The sequence below is a fragment of the Episyrphus balteatus genome, chromosome 3 (genome assembly GCF_945859705.1).
Source record: "Episyrphus balteatus chromosome 3, idEpiBalt1.1, whole genome shotgun sequence".
Classification (NCBI taxonomy): domain Eukaryota; kingdom Metazoa; phylum Arthropoda; class Insecta; order Diptera; family Syrphidae; genus Episyrphus; species Episyrphus balteatus.
The window spans coordinates 108955706-108972422 of NC_079136.1; the positions used below are offsets into that span (position 1 = coordinate 108955706).

Sequence of the window (16717 nt, forward strand, 5' to 3'; positions counted from 1 at the left end):
TCACACACATTTAGCTGTCCAGGTAATTTTTCTTGCTCCAACAGAGTTTTTTACTTGGTAAAATTTTCGTTTTGTTTCAGCAGCATACTAGGCTTAATGCTTTGATCCAAAAAATTAGAAAAACTTTTAATTTTCAACCACTGTTTTCTTGTTCTTGTTTTCCGTACATTTTTTTTAAATTTTGAGTAAAACAAAAATCAGAGAATGTTCAAATACGGGACAAACACGGGACAAATTACAAAATACGGGACACTTATACGTCCCGGGTTTCCTGAATAAAAACCCGGGACAAGCTGTAAAAATACGGGACAGTCCCGGGTAAACCGGGACGGATGGTCACCATACCTATAGAGCAAGTAAAACATTGCATTTGGGGAAAAAAACTCAGACAAAATATTTTTACTTGCTATATAGCAGGCCAAGTATCATTGGTTTCGTGTCAAGGTTTACGATATTAAGCATAGTACATACTTCAGCCTAGTACATACTTGTGAAGCAATCGTCAATCTGTTACCGATTTAGTAAGTGTTGCTACGGTCAGTTCCAATGACTTTTGGTAAAAGAAGTTTTGTTTTTAATTTAAAAATTTTGAACGCTATCTTAGCGGTAGAAGGAATCATTCGACAACTTAGCGTCATTGCGAAAAGACAAAATCTTTATACGAAATTCTTGTGTGCAAAAGAAAAGGGAATTTAAAGTCGAATAATATATAATAATAAGATAGTTAAACTATCCAGATTGAATTCAATTTATAAGTTGCGAAATCCAACCTCAAGGTAAACGAATTGACCCTTATTTGTGTTTTTTTTTTGTTAATTAATTTTTTTTATATATTATAGGCAGTTCTTGAATGTAAGAGCCGTCGTATCTGTACTGCACCGGTATTAATCAGGAGATTTTAATTCGGAAAATTGCTTCCGGAAAACTCGGAAAAGTTACTCCGTATATCCCCAATAATACCAGGCAGACAGGAAATTTAGTCGTTGATTTAAATAGAAAATTGATTGAAATCAAGGAAGTTTAATCCGCCCAAACCATATAGATACCACAGAACTAAAAATAGCCAAGCAATCCTCCAGATAGTGGAAGGTTCGAGTCCCCAACCGAACTAATTCAAAGAATATTTTTGTATTATTTTTTTAAACTAAAAAAAAAATTTTTTGTTCAATTGTGTTAATATTGCCACACTTTTACTCACCGCGTTTCTTCGACAAAAGAATGTTAGAACAATTTTATTGTACGCGAATCGTTTTCGTACGAAAAATTATAATAATCAAACGCGCAAGACATATTCTTGTAGATAATAGATTGTTCCACAAAAAAGGACTTATTAACTTTTTCATTAATATAACCATTCAATAGATATTCGAGGCCAAAGTTAAAAAAAAATTATAAAAACCCTAGATTTACCAAAACATCTACTATTAGTAGACTACCACCTCCAATGAAACAGGGCTAATGGAAGTAGGGAAATAAAATATACATTTCTGTTTGGAATATATATTCTCTGAAGGAATATAAAAACATTTTTTTTTATAATTTTGGTCTCAAAATTCTTATGATTCGACAATAACAAAAACATTAACTAAAAAAAAACTTAGTTGTATCATCAAACTAAAGGAATGATCAAAATTCTTCACTGTAATGTAAAGGTATTCTATTAAAAATAAAAAAAACCAAAAAGGTAGTTTATTTAAGTTTTTGGAACACTTCACTTTTCTAAAGATAGAATATTGATAAGGTGTAGACGATCAGCATATGGAGGGACACGAATATGGTCAACCCAACGTAGATCACGCAACGAAGCAATCTGAACTGGCTATAATTTCTTAATTTATGCCACAATTCTACATTAAAACACAAGTCGTTCGATTTCTTCATTTGTATTGGCTAAAGTTATATTTTTATTATGTATTATAAGAATTAGTTAATAAATATTTTTTTGTTTTTTAAATACTGAGCAAGTTCCCTTTTTTTTATTTAAATAAATAAATTGACATCAATTTTTAAGGATTATTATAAATAAAAATACATTTTATAATTTAACATTATTATACTCATACTTAAAGTTATTTTGTATAATAATAATGTCAAAATTTGCTTTTATTTATAAAAAAAAAATAATTTTGTTTTCTTAATCTGTTATACAAAAATTTTATTCGGCATTTATAATTGTTTTAGGATAACAATTCAAAATTTCCCCATTTTATTTATAAAATCTTGATTTCCTTTGGTATATGTATGCATACACTTTATACACTGTACATATACCTACATATGTAAAGTATTTTTGAATGACATTTTAACACATGCATGCAAATTTTATTTACATTTATTATTTTCATAATGATTAAATTTTAGACAGAGATCTTTTTTTAAATATTATTTTCTTCGTAATCTTTTTATGTTGGTTTTGCTTTCTGACGGGAAAATTTTAATAGACTTAATTAATTTTAATGCAAAAAGCGTAGTCTTAGACATTTTCTTAGCTAGGAAATGTATGTACATACATATGTATATATATTTAAAACCGAAATTGATGGTGTAAATTAAAATCAAAATATAAGTTTTAACTCAAATACGCTATAATTTTGAATACAGTGTGAATCAAAAGTCAACTTAAAAAGCATTGTTCGGATGTTACATAGTTACTATGTTTATTTTTTTAACATCCATATTAAAAACAAGAAAACATGTATGTTTTTGATAAGAACTGTAAAACAACAACCAGAGTAAAGGTATGATTAAAATTTCTTTGTATGCATTAAAGGCAGAATATGACTGTATAATGAAACGTATTTCTATTTTTTTTTTCTTTTAGAGAGCTTATACATATATTTTTCCGTCAAAAAGAATAGTCATAACATAGCTCTGTTCTTCTAATTCGGAACACTAAGTATTGAAAAACTTTATGTTGTTTCATTTCAATGGTTAGCATTTAAGGATGTAAGTGGCCTTTCGACAAGGACGCACAAAGCACAATACGTACCGTCTCGCATCGGTTTTTGCTTGGTTATAAATTTGATAGATCAAAGTTTCGACAACTTTTTCGATAAAATCTAGCTTTCAGACCCACTTACTAGATATTTACATATCAAACAGATTTCAAAAGATGTTGCTCCGGCAGCAAGGTTCAAAAGTATGTATGTACCTTCTTCTTCAGGTATCACTTGTTGGAAGCAAGTTTTTCGATTTATGTATTTTGTTATAAAAAAAGGAAATGTTACAAACTCGTTACAAGGATTTAAAATTTTGAAGGTTTTTGAATGAACAACAACAACCTGTGTTGTGGTAACACACACAGGTTGTTGTTGTTCATTCAAAAACCTTCAATATAAATTGATTACACAAGCAGCTGCCCTGCACGTATTGAAAGATATACACAAACCTCTTCTGATTTAAAATTTTGTTTAAAGAAATTGTATGAATATTTCCAAACAAAGGGTTTGTTAATTGTTAACTTAGTATCTTAAATTAGCAGCTAAGCTAAGTTACTATTTAAGCACAAATTTTGTTTTTCTAAAATAAAAAAACATAATTTTTTTTTGAAATAGGTCCGTTAGTTCTAGCTTGAAACTGTTTTGTTTAAGTTTTTATCAAAAGAATGCAGTTGACCCGTGATTCAGCCTGTATTCTTTTTAATTGTAACCAACATTACAATTGTAACCAACATTACAATTTTTAATCAAATGTGTTTGATGTCTTTCGGGGGCAATCTTCGAATTCATGAATATTTTTGTTTTTGAAATAATAAGCGCTATTTACAATCTACATCTTGTTTATGTCTGTATAGTCCTAACAAAATATAAACATAATTGTATAAATAAATTAAGAATACAAATCACAATTATTACAATACATTATGAAAATTTTACATATACCAAATTTTAATTTAATACTTTTATTGTTATTTATGGATAAGACATGGTATCAAATGGTATGTTTTGTTTGTGTAACTGTATGCGTTTGTAGATGGATGTGAGTTGGTGTGAATTTATGTGGTGTGGTAGGATTGATATAAATAATTTGCTGGATGGGGAGCGGGGAATTTAGGCCTTATCAGCTGGTTTAGGTACGTTCGAGCTTTGATTGTCAGCCAGATTGTGATCGGATTCATCATGAACCTGTATAGGTACAGATAAAAAAGTTTAATTTTACAATTATTGAAGTTAATTTTGAGCACATAATTACTTACCAAACTTTGAGACACACCAGCACTGCGACCAAATCTTAATCTCAATGGTGTTTGCTTACGGATATCTCGTTGGAATTCGCCAGAACTAATTTGATTATCGCTCAATGTTTGAAGGTCATCCAAAAGATTTCTTAATTTTTCCGAGTTGAAGATAGAAGCAATGAGTTCATCTTGGTAAATTCGTTGGTATTCATTCTAAAAAATAATTTAAATCAATAACCTTTATTGAAAAGATGGTAAAGGGCAATTATAGCATTAAAGGAAATAAAGACTTATGGGGCCCGAACAAAATATTTTAGAGAATTTTTACTGCTAAAAATTACACTGTGCAAGTTTTTTGAAAAAAAATTTTGAGACAGGTGCGCGATTAACTGTTTCGCCCTATTTCGGACCCGAGAAATCGATTGGCGTCATTAGTTTTTCGATTTATCGGTACGACTTCGAACAAAATTATTTTTGAAAGATTTTCAATTATTTTGAGAATTTTCCACTTGTTTTAGTCATTTTTCAACCAAAAACAATATTTATATTGCTAATTATTCTGCTCAAACGTTATTTGCTACCAGTAGAAAGACATTATAAGCAATTTTGAACAATTTATTTGAAAATTTAGTGATTTTTTTTGAAAAAATTTAAAAAATCGAAATTTTTTACATTGTTTATCGTTTTTTCGCTGTTTTTGTTCTCTTTTGCACAAATACATAGCATGTTTTCTATTAAAAATTAATTTAACTGTTAATTTAGTGTTGGTTAAACTTCGACCTTCAATCGACAGCATCGATAACAAAAAACTATCGAGTATATCGATACTTCACAAAACTATCGATAGTTTCAATACTTCCAAATTATTTCACCACAAGGCTACCGATGTTATCGATAATTTTTTTCTCAAAACTATCGATAATAGAAACTATCGATATCTACCAAACACTATGTTAATTCGTTGTTTATATCCAATGTCAAACGAAAACTTAACTTGTAGTTCAAATTGTGTTTAATTAATTTCAAAGCTATCGATAATATCGGTAGCGTTCTGGTAAATTAATTTAGAAGTATTAAAACTATCGATAGTTTTGTAAAGTATCGATATACTCGATATTTTTTTGTTATCGATGCTATCGATAGACTGTCGAAGTTTAACCAACACTAAATTAACAGTAAAATTAATTTTTAATGGAAAACATGCAATGTATTTGTGCAAAAGAGAACAAAAACAGCGAAAAAAACGATAAACAATGTAAAAAATTTCGATTTTTATTAAATTTTTCAAAAAAAATCACTAAATTTTCAAATAAATTGTTCAAGATTGTTTATAATGTCTTTCAACTGGTAGCAAATAACGTTTGAGCAGAATTATTAGCAATATAAATATTGTTTTTGGTTGAAAAATGACTAAAAAAAGTGGAAAATTCTCAAAATAATTGAAAATCTTTCAAAAAAAATTTTGTTCGAAGTCGTACCGATAAATCGAAAAACTAATGACGCCAATCGATTTCTCGGGTCCGAAATAGGGCGAAACAGTTAATCGCGCGCCTGTCAAGAATTTCGACTTGCACAGTGTTATTGTTGAGTGGAATCACCTACTAATTATTTAATTAATTATTTCATTTTTAAGATTAAATATATCTAATAAATTTGTGTTGAATATAAATACAGTTTCTATATAATTTATCAGAGCAAAGATGACAAGATCTTCTTCGGAAGAGCTTCTAAATTGTGATATAAAGCGTTTTTCTTTTTCGTTCAGAACAAAGCTCTTAACAGAGTTCGAACATGCTCTGAACATACTCTGAACTGTTCTGATCACTCAGATTTATGAAACACATTTAAAGGCCAATTGACATGTTCACATGTTCCTTTTTCACAGCTGTAAAACTAATAGAAATATAATTTTTAACTATTTTTTAATTTAATTTGGTTAAGTTCAGCATTGCAGGGACTATAGACGGAGAGCTGGCGAACGATTTACTCACCTCATTTTAACAAGGTTAAAACTTTGGCCATAGAAATATTAAGACCCGAAAGTTATGAAAATTCCGGTCTTACTCTCCCATTCACCTCATTTTAGCAAGGCTTTTTATGTTAGAGAGAGCTGCAATTTTCCAAAAAAAATTCCTTTAATTATAAAATCATATTTAAACACAACGATGGTGCTTTCAGATAGGTCCATGCAATATAAATTTCGATCCATAGAAGTCGGTTACTTTTTGATAAATATGATTATTTTACATACAAACACGTTGATTTCAATTTCAGATTTCTCAAAGAAGATAAGAGATTTTTAAAAGATTTAAACGGATTTAGAAAGACAACATTTAGTTCTATTAGAAACTGTTACAAATTTATTTAGAACAAATAACCAAAAGCTAAGAAATAATCTCGAAAACTTATAAAAAAGCGGCATTATCGATATTTTAACGGGATTATCTCAAAAACGTGATGTGATAGAATTTTTTTGACTTCGGATTTGAGCTCAGCACACCAAAATCCTATAGAAAAGTATACCTTGGTTTCTGTAACAAAAAAAAAGTTTAATTTTGTTGACCAGTGTAATTTTTTATATATAAAATTTTTTTTAACATTTTTCAAAAAAAAAGTTGGTATGCCATTTTGAAGAAATAATTAATTTACACATAAAAACTAAATTTCAAAATTTTTCATTGATCCGTTTTCAAAAAATTGATTTTTCAAAAAAAAATTTTGAAATATTTTTTAAAAAACCAAAAATGCGTTTTTTGAAAATTTTCTAAAATTTTAATATTATCTTTACTAACACACTTTTGTATAAAAATTTTCATTTAAATCGGGTTAATTTTGTACGAGATATTCAGAAACGAAAAAAACCGTTCTATGACAGGTACCGTTAATAACGGTACAAAAAATATAAAAAGTTGGCCCTTATGTGTAGTATTACACACAAAAATTTTAATCAAAATCGTTAGAGCCGTTTTTGAAAAAAATTAACTTTTCTATTTCCGTTATATGGCAGGTACCGTTAGTTTTGGTCATAAAAAAAAAATTTCAATTTCCCCTCTAGGGAATCACCAAAAACTGCTAACTACCAAGTTTGAAGAAAATCACTTCACTCGTTTAGGCTGCAGCTCCAGATAGAGACAGACGGACAGACAGACAGACAGACAGACAGACAGAATTGCCGGACCCACTTTTTTGGCATTCTCCATCATCGTAATGTCATGTAAAATTGTTATCTCGAGTTCGATTTTTTTTACGAATCCTAAACTTGCCCTATAGTACCTATATCGCAAGTAAAAATTATATAAATATTGACTATTAAACATTTTAATTGTTTTTGTGCACCACTAAATACAATCAAATTAGAGTTGTCAAAATTTTCGAAGACATGTGTTCGAAGGTTTTTTTGTTTTGTTAAGTTGGCTGTACTTCTTTCCCGAAAACGAAATTCCGATGGAGATTGCCGATAAGGAGAAAAATTCCCGGGAGAGAAAACCTACTCCCGGGGAAATTTCTCACGTGAGATTGCCGATAGGGCTGAATATTTTCAAAAAGCTGGAATTGTACACTTAATTCTAATTTTTAAATCAAGTTATTTCAATCAATTGTTTTTGAAATAATTGATTTCAAAGTCAAAATTTGTGAAAAAAAAGTTTGAAAAAACACATTGAATACTATTTTTATCAAGACTGTGACTATAAATATGAAATTAATCGATGATGTGAACTGCCTCAGTTAATTTCTTATCAAATACTGAAAACCACATGCTTCTATTTTTTATTTTTCGTCATATTTAAGAATATCGTCCTTCCCGCCTCAATAGGGGAGATAGACGCCACCCCTTCTATTGTACAAAATTATTGTATTGAACTCCTCTACAAAATACCGTAATCAATTCTTGTCGCCTGAGTTATCGTACTCTCCCCAAACACTTTTATGTTAGGTACCTAGTTTATTTGTAGATTTTAAGAGCTGCTTCCAGAACTCTCTTTACCACAGTCCGGGCCCAGGACCCCGCAATCACCAGGGTCCCGCAAATTGCTGAAACATCACTTAACCTGTAACCTCTATTGGTCTAATTTCAAGAAATAAATATTTCGATAAATGGTCAGAATTCGTACTTTCTTCGCTGAACAAAAGCAGAACTTTGGAAGAAATTAATAAAACAAGTACTTAATTTCAAAAACAAAATATTACCTAGAGCGTTGCAATTAATTTGCTGAGTGCAATCGATAAGTTTATAATTGAACTCAGGGACAATTTCGATTACTTTGATTCATCAGCCAGACAAAAAAACTGGGAAAGAGAGAATAAATATTGAAATCTTTCTTCCCATTGTCGACACTGTAAGCGTTCATTTGAAACAGCGAATAGGTTCGTCTACCGAGATTTTCCTGAATGGATCTGAATTTAGAAAAAAAACGGTAATTTTTTGGTAAATATTACCTACCTTGGCGACAGGGGCGTAAATTTTGTTTTCAAAAGTTTTGATAGCAGGCATAAACTTTAATTATTACAAACATCAAAATTTGTGCGTTTTGCATTTCGTATCGAAAAGTTCCGAATAAAGTTCTAAAAATAACCAAGCAAAAACGGTATGAGATTCGTTTAAGTTTAGCGTTAAGCCTTAGGGCCTAGAAAGCTGCTGATGTGAAACAAAATTTTTCGTCGGTTTCCACGAGGACAAAGAAATGCTTGCGAAATCTGGACGAAAAAATACTCAAAAATTGCAAAATTGCAAACTCAATGACAAAATGAACAACAAAAACAAACAAAAAACTCGAATGTAATTTTTTCACACACAATTAATGTTCCCGCCAATTTTTTGTGTGCGAAAAAGAGGTGGAGACATTTCAATTTCGTTGTGTCGAACAGCGTACTGCAGAACGAAAAGTTGAACGAAATTTTTGGTTTACCATTTCGTTGTTTCATTTTTGTATGGGATTTTTCGTTTCGCATCAGCAGCGTACTAGTCTTGACTAATTAAGGCTATCCTCTCCTAAAAAACGCTGTACTCTACGAGTACTTCGATTGAACAATTTGCCTTGAAACAACTGTTCATTGTTCTCCGTTAGCCCAGAAATTTAAAATAAAAATCTTTTTTACTTAATAACAATGGAAACTTTTGAATTAAAAATCTCCCTAACCTCAGGCAAACGAATCGCAAAGTTTTGTACAAAATTGCATTTTTTTAAATATAATTTTTTTTAAATTTCGTTTTAAAATTGTATGTGAATTTTATTACTTTAATGACGCGGGGGATATAGTTTTCTTACAAGAAATTAGAATTCAATGCTGTTTGCATAAAACCTAACACCGACACATGTTAAGGATAGTTTCTGATTCAAATACCTTTATCAAAATAGTAAAGACAAAAAATATTTTTGGCGATATTTTGGAACTCGTCATTTTTCAGCGGTTTACAATATAAAACACATTCAGTTTTATGTACACATGCGATTTTGATCGCGCGATTATTCAGTCGCAAATTAGATGACAACAATTTCAATGACTGTAGACACAATTTTCAAATTTTTAATCGCGAGAAGCATGTGTGTTCACAGCCATTGAAATCCTTGTGATCCATTTTTGCGACTGAATAATCGCGCGACTTAAATCGCATGTGTGCGCCTAGCCTAAGCCCTGCTTTTTCAATCGTCAGTTAGGCTATCAGAAGAATAAATGTCAATATAAAAAACTTTTATTATGTTTTATGTACACATGCGATTTTGATCGCGCGATTATTCAGTCGCAAATTAGATGACAACAATTTCAATGACTGTAGACACAATTTTCAAATTTTTAATCGCGAGAAGCATGTGTGTTCACAGCCATTGAAATCCTTGTGATCCATTTTTGCGACTGAATAATCGCGCGACTTAAATCGCATGTGTGCGCCTAGCCTAAGCCCTGCTTTTTCAATCGTCAGTTAGGCTATCAGAAGAATAAATGTCAATATAAAAAACTTTTATTCCTAGGAATAAGCTCTAACTGGGTTTATCTGACTATTGAAAAATTAGCCCTATAATCTATAATCGGTTTGCTATTGATGATTAACAAATCGATAGTAAGGGTTTTTCGGTAGTAAGTTAGCAACTGTTATAACAATATGGGTTGAAAGATAAAAAACAAGTATAACTTTTTTCAGAGACGTCAAATTGTTTCGACTTTTTTGAGAAAAACTAAAATTGTTTTATTGCAATTGCTTTGAATATTACGTCTGCAAAGTTTAATAAAAATCAGACAGTGCACCGTCTGAAAGATTTCATTTATTGCGGTGGTATTTTCAGTTTAACGTGATACGGTGCTATCGTCACCAATGTTAATCGAGATACGAAATGTTTGTATGTTATTTTAAGCCAGAACTATAATTGGCGGATGGAGTCGGATGCTAATGTCAATTGTTGTTGTTTTCCATAAGTTTTCATCCGTCGAGTGCGGTTGCGAGCGCACTCGTCGGATGAAAACTTATGGAACTTGTTGGCTTTCTACTAGCAAATTTGGTTTGACGTTTAAAAGGGATGGTAAAAACCGGTCGGTTTGAAACCGGTTTGGATTTTTTTGCTTCGGTCAACCGGTTTTTTCGGTTATTTTGTCCTCCCGGTTTAAACCGGTTTTTGCGAAAAACCCGAAAAAACCGGCTGACAAAAAAAAAAACGTCAAACAAAAAAAGACCCGACGAGACAAAAAACTGAAAACTCTCAAAACTTTCATTTCCTCTCTCAACTAACCAAATTATTATAAATTTTCATTCATATTCAGCTTAAAAAATTCCTCAAAACTGCTACTAAGAGTGAGTTAAGAACTCTTATAACGAAATCAAACTAATGTCGTTTTCGCTTGGTTTCACTCAAGGATTCACTCATTCTGAAATCGAATGGAACAGGTCAAATCGCTTCCACTCAATTCTGCTTTTTTATGTTTGTGTTTGTTTTTCTGTGAAATGTAAAATGTCAAATATGGCATAAGACTTGAAAAATAATTAATATTCATAGAAAATAGTATTAAATAATCAACAAATGAATCGGGAACTCGTTTTGCTAAATATTTTAAAATCATAATTTATTTGTTTAAAAATAAATTAGCAAATTAATTTAAAAAAACAAAAAATATTTGAATACAAAATAAAAAAAAATGATTAATTGTTTCTTTGAACAGTGAGAATTCATGTATTAGTGCTTCTTGAGTGAATTCTGATTTGAAATCGAGAAGAGAATTTCTCTTCTGAGAAGCGTTCTGTCTGTCAGTTTCGGGCGAATATAACACTTTCAGAGGGCTTCCGAATGATTCGGAACGCTTCTGGACGGCCAATCGAAATTGACATAAAAAAGCTTTGCTTAGGGATTTTCTTCGAAAAGTTTTTTTTTTTTTGGTTGACAAATTAAATTCAATTTTTTTTGGGTATCAAGTCAATCAAAAAACCGAAAACCGGTTTTTTGATCCGGTTTAAAACCGGCCAGTTTAATCGAAGGTGAAAAAAAACCGGAAAACCCGAAAAACGGTTTTTGTACTAGCAACCGCCATCCCTACGCGTTTAATTATTAAACTATTCAGCCCGGAAAAATTGAATTTCATTTTTCCCCTATTCCGGTCGAAAAGTTGTTCACGTTCGGACATCTCTTTGTATTTTCAATTTTTTTTTTCAGGTTGCGGAACTCATGATAGCTTTATAAATGCCGGGCGAACAAAAAACATTCCAAGTGAAACTCACAATAGGGCTGATTAGTGATTTTGAGTGAAATATGATACCAATAGGATGTGGATGGACCAAACTTGGGGGTGGCCCGATCACTTTTTGAAAAATTTTTTTTCCCATACAAACGTGGAAGATCTTACTGCTGGTGCTTTTCAAGACCTATGACAAAACACGAAAAACGATGCAACCATCTTTAAAATAGCGGCTCAAATAAGAAGTAATAGTCTAAGAGCCAGCGACCTAAGGTTTGCAGGTAATTATGCTTAGTATTCAGAGTCATACCCATAGATAGTCTTCATCGAGTTATATAAGAAACCGCTGCTGGTCTGCCTGTCCGAAAGTGTGGCGAACATGTGTAAAATTTGTCATGAAGGTGCAAAAAAATTAAAAATTAAGAAATCGACCTTAAATAAAAAAAAAATTATTTTAAGACAACGGCAACACTTACAAAAATAAACGATATCTTTTTTCAAAGATGAAAACTCAAACTACTTGCTGATTTTTAAATAAATGTTTTTTGATCAATAGTTTTTGAAAAAAAAAATTTCAAACACAAAATTTTGAAAAAAAATTCAAAAAAAGTTCAAACAGTTTTGTTTTCAAAAAATCTACCCAATTAAGTACTATTTTTTTTTTAATTTTTATTTCTCTTATATATTTTGAGTCAAACACCGAAAACAAGAAGTCAAAAATTACGAAACCTTCTGTTTTTTCACCAACGCCAAAATTACGGCTATTATTATGTCTTTCAGAAAGAAAGTAAGACGTTCACGGGTTTTTTTGCAGGAATCGTTCAGGGTTATAAACGAAAATAAAACCGCGGAGTGGTATGAAAATCAATATAAAAAAATGTTTTTTTTTTCCGTATTATCGTATCAAAAACATCACAACTAAGAAATATGAATAGCAATAAATTATTTTCCAAAATAATAAATAGCAAAACTAATGTGTTACTCTCATGTTACATGTAAGTAACATGAACTGCCTATGACCACCAAAAAAAGTTGGATAACTGAGAAAATAACTTTTTATAGAACAATAATATATGCTACTTCTTCTAAGCCAAAAAGCAAAACACTTTCTGGATTAACTTTTTTTATATCTTTTATTCAAAATTATGACCATATATAAAAAAATTTTTTTGAAAAAAAATAAAATGCACGACTGGGGTCGCACGTACTTGCTCTTATGCTTAAAGTTACTCTAATGTTAAAGCTTTTTATTCAAGAAAATTAAGAAAATTCAAGAAATTAAAAAAAATAAAATCTGTTTTTATAATTAATTAAATACCGTTTTAAATGATCTTTCACAAAAAACCAAGTATGCCAGTTTACTTCTTGTATAAAAAGGAATTTTTAGAAAAAAATTTTCGAAAATCGTTAGAGCCGTTTTTTAAAAAAATAATTTTTTTTATATAAAAATTTTCTAATATTTTTCAAAAAAAAAGTTGGTAGGCCATTTTGAAGAAATAATTTATTTACGCATAAAAACGAGATTTGAAAATTTTTCATAAACCCGTTTTCAAAAAATTGATTTTTCAAAAAAAAATTTTGAAATATTTTTTAAAAATCCAAAAATGAGTTTTTTGAAAATTTTCTAAAATTTTAATATTACCTTTACCTAAACGCTTTTATATAAAATTTTTCGTTTAAATCGGGGTATTCTTGAACGAGATATTCATAAATAAAAAAAAAACCGTTATATGACAAGTACCGTTAATAACGGTAAAAAAAATATTTTTTTTATTTCGAAAGTTGGCTTTTATGTGTAATACTACACTCAAAAATTTTGATCAAAATCGTTAGAGCCGTTTTTGAAAAAAATTAACTTTTCTATTTCCGTTATATGACAGGTACCGTTAGTTTTGGTCCTAAAAAAAAATTTTATTTTGTCCTCTAGGGAATCACCCAAAACTCTTAACTACCAAGTTTGAATAAAATCACTCGAATAGTTTAGGCTGTAGCTCGAGGTACATACAGACAGACAGACAGACAGACAGACAGACAGACAGACAGACAGACAGACAGACAGACAGACAGACAGACAGACAGACGGACAGACAGATAGAATTGCCGGACCCACTTTTTTGGCTTTCTCCATCATCGTAATGTCATGTAAAATTGTTATCTCGATTTTTTTTACGAATCCTAAACTTGCCCTATATACGGTGACCATCCGTCCCGGTTTACCCGGGACTGTCCCGTATTTCTCCAGCTTGTCCCTGGTTTTTATTTAAGAAACCCGGGACGTATAAGCGTCCCGTATTTTGTTATTTGTCCCGTGATTGTCCCGTATTTGGACATTCTCTGATTTTTGTATTCAATATTTTAAATACTTTGTACGGAAAACAAGAAAACAGTGGCTGGAAATTAAAATTTTTCTAATTTTTCGGATAAAGCATTAAGCATAGTACGCAGCTGAAGCAAAACGAAAATTGTTTTAAGTCTCCAAAGTCAAAAAACTTTCGCTGCAAGAAGAATTGCCTGGACAAATAAATGGGAGTGACACATATATTCTAGCACAGGTAAGAATTTCGTTACGTAAGCTGCGTACTGTGCAACGAAAAGCAACATTTTGTGCTGGTTTTGTATGAGAGTTTAGCATCTAGAGTAGGATTTAGTTTTTTTTAAATGTTCGTCAATTATTAAGTTCCAGCTTCTGTTTGTCAGTTGCTACACTAGGTAAAATGTTTTCGAATAAAGAACATGTTAAAAGTTGTGTTAAAGATCATGAAATTTCAAAATCATTTAAAATAAAATTAATATGTTAAAAAACAGCTCTCCCGATTTTGATTAAAAAAATATATTTTTTTAGAAGTTATTAACAGACATTATTATAAAACCATTTTCTTGATTTCTGACTTCGTAAACGACTTAAATGATTTCAACAAAAACGCTCCCATAAAATACTTTAGGAAATCTTGATATCAAAATAAAGAAAAATTATGAAAACTCATTTAAAAAAATTAAATTTTTTTGAAAAATCGATATTTTCAAAACGATCCTACGAATTTTTTATCTGTCCCGGGTTCCGCTTCCAGTAAGATGGTCACCGTACCTATATAGTACCTATATCGCAAGTAAAAGAAAAAACGTGAAATTCAGTTACTTTTTTGGATAAAAAAATTAAAGGTATGATATTTGACTAAATTTTTGTAATAATCCATTAAGCCATCGAAACCTAAAAATATATTTAATGTAATATTTTTTACGAATTTTTAAAAATATGTTACATGAGAGTAACGCTGGGTCCGAAAGGGTTAAATGAGAGGGTGGAAACTGAAGATAGGGGTGTAAAAGCCCCTTTTTTGGTTTTTTCAATATATCTCGTAAACAAAGCATAATTTTGATATATTGCACTCAACACATTTTGTAGAGAATTAAATTTCCTATAATAACGTTTTTTAAAAATTGATAAAAAAATTTCCTTACCAAAACAGTCAAAACAAACACAAAAATAAATAAAAAAAAAAAAATCATTTTTTTTAGTTTTTTTTTTTTAGTTTTTTGGTTGTGTCTTTTATTTGGGCTGAGATAGACATTAACATTGCTCAAATAAAAGATAGAAGACTTCTTTAAAATGCTGGTCTTATTAAATTTTGTCATTTAAATCTAACCGAAGTATGGCCATTTGAACCTATCTTTTTTTCGCAGATTCAGTTTTTTATAAATTTCGGGGGAACAAAAATATTCCGGGCGGAAAATATTCCACGTGAAACTCACAATATGGCTGATTAGTGATTTTGAGTGAAATATATGATACCAATAGGATGTGGATGGACCAAACTTGGGGGTGGCCCGATCACTTTTTGAAAATTTTTTTTCCCATACAAACGTGGAAGATCTTACTGCTGGTGCTATTCAAGACCTATGACAAAACACGAAAAACGACGCAACCATACTACTACGAATTGAACAATCTCCAAGGATATACTCTCCAATAGCTTCACCTAACTTAAACGAAGTATCGGATGTCACAGTCGAGCAAGTTGGTGAGGCGGTAAAATACTCCAAAAGGGAAAAGCTGTTGAGCCAGACGAAATACCCTCAGAGTAGTTTGTAAAAAAAGATGGGAGACATCCGGTCTAATTGACTGATGATTCTTTGTCTCCAAGCTTATACTAGATGTCGCATGTCTATTGTCTAATCAATGGTGGGAAAGTTACTTAAATTTTGTATAGCTTTGGTGTTTGGATTTGCCCAATTCTGTTCATTTTGGAACAATAAGGTTGTTGTTTCAATATATTTAGATCACTAGAACTCATTTTTACCATCTCGAAATACTATTTATCAAATTGTGAATTTGGAAATTCAGTAGTAAATTCTTTCAAAATTTTCAACCGATTCTCAGCCAGATTGATTGCAAGGCCTTGTACCGAACACGGCATTGGCTGAAATTTCCGATCTCTGACGCAAAATTTAACAATTTTAGAGATTTTTGTGGGTTCTTCATCTAGTTGAAAAATGATGTCAGACAACCTGTAGCCTACTGTTGCCAAAAAACTTTGCAAATCGCACAGTTTTCTATTAGGATAAAGGAGAATGTGCATTTTGGACGTTGAGCGGCCATCAATAAAATTGGTATCAAATGAAAGAATTATAACCCAGGAAAAACTTTTACTATGGACGTTTAGCTGTATTGCGTTAAGAATGCAAGATAATGCAGTATTAGTATTGTTAATGCATTGTTCAATGTATGAAGGAAAAACTGATTTATATTTTTATATGGAACATAAAATATGATGCTCTGTCATTTTCCCTGAACATGAAGACATTAATCTTGAAAATCCGACCAATAGAACTCATAATATAAGATTTTTAAGACAACCACTTCAGGTTCGAAAAATTTCAAAC

At 30.7% G+C, this 16717-nt stretch overlaps 1 protein-coding gene across 2 annotated transcripts in view; it reads right to left on the reverse strand.

The window, feature by feature from the left end:
- Positions 1–3658: 3658 nt before the first annotated feature.
- LOC129914636 (short neuropeptide F) overlaps positions 3659–16717 on the reverse strand; it is a 209732-nt gene continuing 196673 nt past the window's right edge. For both annotated transcript variants that reach the window (XM_055993975.1, XM_055993974.1), the window contains exons 4-5: positions 4196–4390; positions 3659–4124 (exon numbers count right to left, since the gene is read on the reverse strand). In XM_055993975.1, the coding sequence (XP_055849950.1) occupies positions 4050–4124; positions 4196–4390 (270 nt within the window). In that variant the 3' untranslated portion in view covers positions 3659–4049. The remainder of the gene's footprint in view (positions 4125–4195; positions 4391–16717) is intronic.